Source organism: Rhinopithecus bieti, unplaced genomic scaffold, assembly GCF_001698545.2.
Source record: "Rhinopithecus bieti isolate Rb0 unplaced genomic scaffold, ASM169854v2 scaffold_32008, whole genome shotgun sequence".
Classification (NCBI taxonomy): Eukaryota; Metazoa; Chordata; class Mammalia; order Primates; family Cercopithecidae; genus Rhinopithecus; species Rhinopithecus bieti.
The window spans coordinates 322,727-327,893 of NW_016814433.1; the positions used below are offsets into that span (position 1 = coordinate 322,727).

At 50.3% G+C, this 5,167-nt stretch overlaps 1 protein-coding gene across 2 annotated transcripts in view; it reads right to left on the reverse strand.

Moving 5' to 3' along the window:
* Window positions 1–870: 870 nt before the first annotated feature.
* The window catches only part of LOC108514419 (zinc finger protein 8), a 70,428-nt gene continuing 66,131 nt past the window's right edge, over window positions 871–5,167 (reverse strand). The window contains exon 10 of one of the 2 annotated variants that reach the window (XM_017850656.1): window positions 871–3,195. In XM_017850656.1, the coding sequence (XP_017706145.1) occupies window positions 1,757–3,195 (1,439 nt within the window). In that variant the 3' untranslated portion in view covers window positions 871–1,756. The remainder of the gene's footprint in view (window positions 3,196–5,167) is intronic. The other variant, XM_017850657.1, reaches the window with a different exon arrangement.

Below are 5,167 nucleotides of genomic sequence, written 5' to 3' on the forward strand. Positions count from 1 at the left end.
TTTATATGATTTCTAGTCCGGCCCTGATCGATCAATTTGAAGTTTGTTTTCTTTGTTTTTTGTTTTGTTTTGTTTTTTTGAGACAGAGTCTTGCTCTGTCACCCAGGCTGGAATGCAGTGGTGCGATCTCGGCTCACTGAAACCTCTGCCTCCCAGGCTCAAGCGAGTCTCGTGCCTCAGCCTCCCCCAGGTAGCTAGAATTACAGGCACGCGCCACCACACCTGGCTAACCTTCGTATTTTTAGTAGAGACGGGGTTTCACCACGGGCCCAAGCTAGTCTCAAACTCCTGACCTCAAGTGATCCGCCCTCAGCCTCCCAGAGTGCTGGGATTACAAGCGTGAGCCACCATACCCGGCTTGAAGTTTTAAAAATGTCAGCTGCATTTCTGGGCTGGGTATTGCCCAGGTGGCTTCTCCACCTTGGCACTACTGACATTTGGAGCTAGAGAATCCTTTGTTGAGGAGCCGTCCCGGGCACGATAGGATGTTGAGCAGCATCCCTGGCTTCTACCCACTACATGACAGTGGCACCCTTCCTCCGGGCACAGCAACCAAAAATGTCTCTAGATGTCACCAAATGTGCCCTGGAGGCAAGAGCACCACCAGTTAAGAACCTCTGGCTCAGCTGGGCGCGGTGGCTCATGCCTGTAATCCCAGCACTTTGGGAGGCCGAGGTGGGCAGATCATGAGATCAGGAGTTTGAGACCAGCCTGGCCAACATGGTAAAACCCCATCTCTACTAAAAATACAAAAATTAGCTGGCCGTGGTGGCGGGTGCCTGTAATCCCAGCTACTCAGGGGACTAAGGCAGGAGAATTGCTTTAACCTGGGAGGTGGAGGTTGTGGTGAGTCAAGATTGCGCCATTGCACTCCAGCCTGGGTGACAGAGCAAGACTCCATCTCAAAGAAAAAAAAAAAAAGAACCTCTGGCTCATAGCAACACCAGATGTTTTTCAAGAGGAGCTGTGACACTCCCCTGCAGGGAATGCTGTGAAATTTCATGGGGGCTAGTCATGTAATTGGGTTGGGGGTGTGGCTGAAATGTGGGCAGGAGCCATGCATGCTGCAAAGATGGTGAGGAACAGAACTGCCCCCAGTGGACCATATCAACAGATCTCAGGGTATGAACTGAGAACCTAACTTGACTTCACACATAAGCACAAGCTAATTGCTCATGCCTGGAATTTACCCTCCCAGAACTGCAACAGTACATTGTGTTGTTAAAAACGTTTCCAAGAGTTGGTTACTACTTTGGAAGGTCATGTTCCACGTGGGAAGGCCCCTCACAGTATTGTCATGGTCAACATCATACCCTCTACCAGTCCACAAGCAACAGGCTACTGTCCTAGGTCTCCTGGCAAAATTGGGCCCACAGTGACAAGGAGAAATACTGCACCAAGTCAGTACATGTTACTCTACAACTTACTCTACCATAAATTACTTTCATTTTAATGATCCTTTACAAAACGGGGTTGCATACTGATTTCTTGACATTACACAGGTGGGTAGGTTATATTACCTGTGAACTCACCGTGCTGTAATGGAAGGAATGTCACAAAAGATGTCGCTAAAGAGGGCACTGAGTTTGATAGATTTGGACCAACCAACCTTGGGTGCTTGGGAAGCGTCATTTCCTCAGAAAGTCAGAAGTCACTGATGACATTTCTACCCCCAGCTCCTCTTTTCATGTGTACACTATGTGGACTTACCACATTTTTGTACCTGTGGTTAAAAGTCACCAGCAAAGTCTCTCTCCTATGTGGATTCTCTGATGTCAAACAGCACGGAAGCGCCCACAGCAGGCTCTTCCACTCCAATGACGTGCACGGGGTTTTTCTCTTGCATGATTTTTTGGATGTCAAACAAAGCCAGGGCTCTGCTTTCCGGCTGCCCTGCCTTTGCTCCGCCTGCAGAGCTCTTTCTGGAGTTCGAGTGTTCATGCTGAACGAGGCGTGAGTTCCTGCTCGAGGACTGTTCACGCCGCCGGTTCCGCCCATGAGGCTGCTCCTCTCTGGTGTGAGTTATCTGGTGCCGGATGAGGTGAGAGCTCTGAATGAAACACTTCCCACACTGATTACATTTGAAGGGCCTGTCGCTCCGGTGAGTCCTCTCATCTTGACTCAAAGGTGGGTCACAGCCCAGGGCTTCTGTCCATTCATGCTTTGTGAGAGCTGGCGTCTGCTCAAAGATCAGCCTCTGGCGGCACTCAAAAGGCTTCTCCCCTGCGTGCTTCCGCTGGTGCTGGGCCAGGGATGAGCTGTGCCTGAAGCCCTTCCCGCAGTGGTTACACTCGTAGGGCCTCTCCTCGGTGTGAGTTCTCAGGTGCAGGAAAAGGCAAGTGGTCCGAGAGAAGGATTTCCCGCACACGCTGCAGGTGTACGGCTTCTCCCCAGTGTGTGTTCTCTTGTGCCGACCCAGGGAGGAGTTCTGGTTGAAGGCCCGGCCACAGTCCTGACACTCATAGGGCTTCTCCCCAGTGTGAATCCTCCGGTGGACGGTAAGGTGTGTACTATGGCAGAAAGACTTCCCACATTCGGCGCACTTGTAGGGCTTGTCTCCAGTGTGGATACGCTCGTGCTGAACGAGGGAGGAGTTCTGGCTGAAGGCTTTCCCGCACTCCTTGCACATATAAGGTCTTTCTCCTGTATGAATCCTCTTGTGCACAGTGAGGTGTGCGTTATGGTTAAACGACTTCCCACAGTCGGTACATTTGTAGGGTTTGTCCTGCACCTGGTTTTTTGTGAGCTCCGTAACTGGAATGGCCTGACTGGAAGCTCTGTGACAGTCACTGTTTTCACCAGGCTGTTTTCCTGGGGAGCCTGTCTGCTGATTGACTAAGCTGGAGTTATGTTCTGAGTCTGTAACCTGTGAGTCATAAGTATAGAAACACTCTCCTCTAGAGATCTCCGGGAATGGATTTGGGCTCGAACTCAGGACGCAGTTTTCCCCGAGTCTGACAGTTTTGTAGCCTTGATCTCGAACTGGTGCTTCCTTGAGGCCAAATTCCAACTTCTTCAAGTTACTCTGCTCCTTGAGTGCCAGACCCTGGCTCCGACACTCCCCGTCTTTCCCTAACGTGGTGGGATAAGGAGCACCTGTCGGGAATCCTTCCCTTCCCGTGACACGGGATGGCTCCTCTTCAGGAAGGCCCTCTTCCTTGCGTGATGCTTGGCTTTCAGATGGAGCCTCCCAGCCTGAAAGAAAACCCAAAGATCTCTGAGCTGTTGGGAGAAAACAAAGGAAGGGGGACAGGCCTCCAACACCGTAGGCCTGATACTGAACTGGGGTCCTAACAAGCTGCCCTGGCAAGTCCCCTGATTCTCTTCTTATTTTAACATCAAACACAGCTTTGCTCATTCAACATTTACTGGGCACCTGCTGTGGGTCATGCGCTGGCAATGAAGTGAAGGTATGAGTTCCCTGTTTGCTGCTGTAACTTAACACTTATTATCTCATAGTTCTGGGATGCAGAAGTCCTACAATCAAGGTGCTGGCAGGGCTGGCTTCTCTGCGGGAGGTTCTGGGGAAAAACCTTGCATCTTCCCATTCCTAGAGGCCGTCTGCATTCCTGACCCTTTCTGTCACCTCTGGAGCCGAGTACAGCATCTTCAGATCTCTCTCACTCACCTCTGCTTCTGTTGTCACATCTCCTTTTTTGATTCTGACCCTCTTGCTCACCCAGTATCCGAGATAACCAGTTCTCGGGATTAGGACAGGGACTCTGTTATAAGCCAGGCTCCCCTGCTTTCCCCAAGCCCTCTCAAGCCCCCTCATCTGCTCTCGTCCTGACCAAAATACAGGTCATGTGTTCATTCATTCCGGGTCCACCTCACCACACTAGAACGTTCACAGCCAGTGCCTAGAAATGACAAGTAGTAGAAGCTCAAAAATATCTGTCTCAGTGAATGCTGAAGGAACGTTTCGAGGGAATGAATGAACGAGAGCTTGACAACAGGAGAGATGCTGGAGGAGCTGAAGCTGGCCAGGTGCCAGGCTTCCTACTCGGTCACCTCTGGCCCCCAAATTAGACTCTCTGGCCAGGTCCGGTGGCTCATGCCTGTAATCCTAGCACTTTGGGAGGCCAAGGCGGGAGGATCACTTGAGGTCAGGAGTTCAAAACTAGCCTGGCCAACCCTGTCTCTACTAAAAATACAAAAATTATTTGGGTGTGGTGGTGCACACCTGTATTCCCAGCCACTCAGGAACCTAAGGCACGAGAATCGCTTGAACTCGGGAGGCGAAGGTTGCAGTAAGCCAAGACCACACCACTGCACTCCCGCCTGGGTGACCAAGCGAGACTCTGTCTCAAAAAAAAAAAAAAAAAAAAAAATTGACTCTCTACATAGCACCCAGAGGTTTCTTCTAAAATATAAGTCACTTCACACAAAAATGTACACACTATGTTCACAGCAGCACTGTTAATTAACAGGCAAAAGTGGAAACAACCCAAATGCCCCTCAACAAACGGATAAACAACACATGGTCTGTCCGCACCATGGGACATTGTTCAGCCACAAAAAAGAACCAAGTACTGACATATGCTACAACGTGGATAAGCTGGAAAACATTATGCTGAGTGAAAGAAGCCAGATACAAAGGTCACAAATTAGAAGATTCCATTCATATGGAATGTCTAGAACAGGCAAATCCACAGAGACAGAAGGTAGGTGACTGGTTGGCAGGGGATGGGAAAGACAGAGAATGACTTCTAATGGGTGACTTTTGGGTGACTGCTATGGACTCAATGTCAATAGCAAAATTCCTGTGTTGAAACCCTAATCCCCAATGTGAGGGTATTTGGAGATGAGGCCTTTGGGGGGTGATTAGGTCATGAGGGTGGGGCCTTTAAGAATGAGATTAGGCCAGGCGCGGTGGCTCAAGCCTGTAATCCCAGCACTTTGGGAGGCCGAGACGGGCGGATCATGAGGTCAGGAGATCGAGACCATCCTGGCTAACACGGTGAAACCCCGTCTCTACTAAAAACTACAAAAAACTAGCCGGGTGACGTGGCGGCGCCTGTAGTCCCAGCTACCCGGGAGGCTGAGGCAGGAGAATGGCGTGAACCCGGGAGATGGAGTTTGCAGTGAACTGAGATCCGGCCACAGCACTCCAGCCTGGGCGACAGAGCGAGACTCTGTCTCAAAAAAAAAAAAAAAAAAAAAAAAA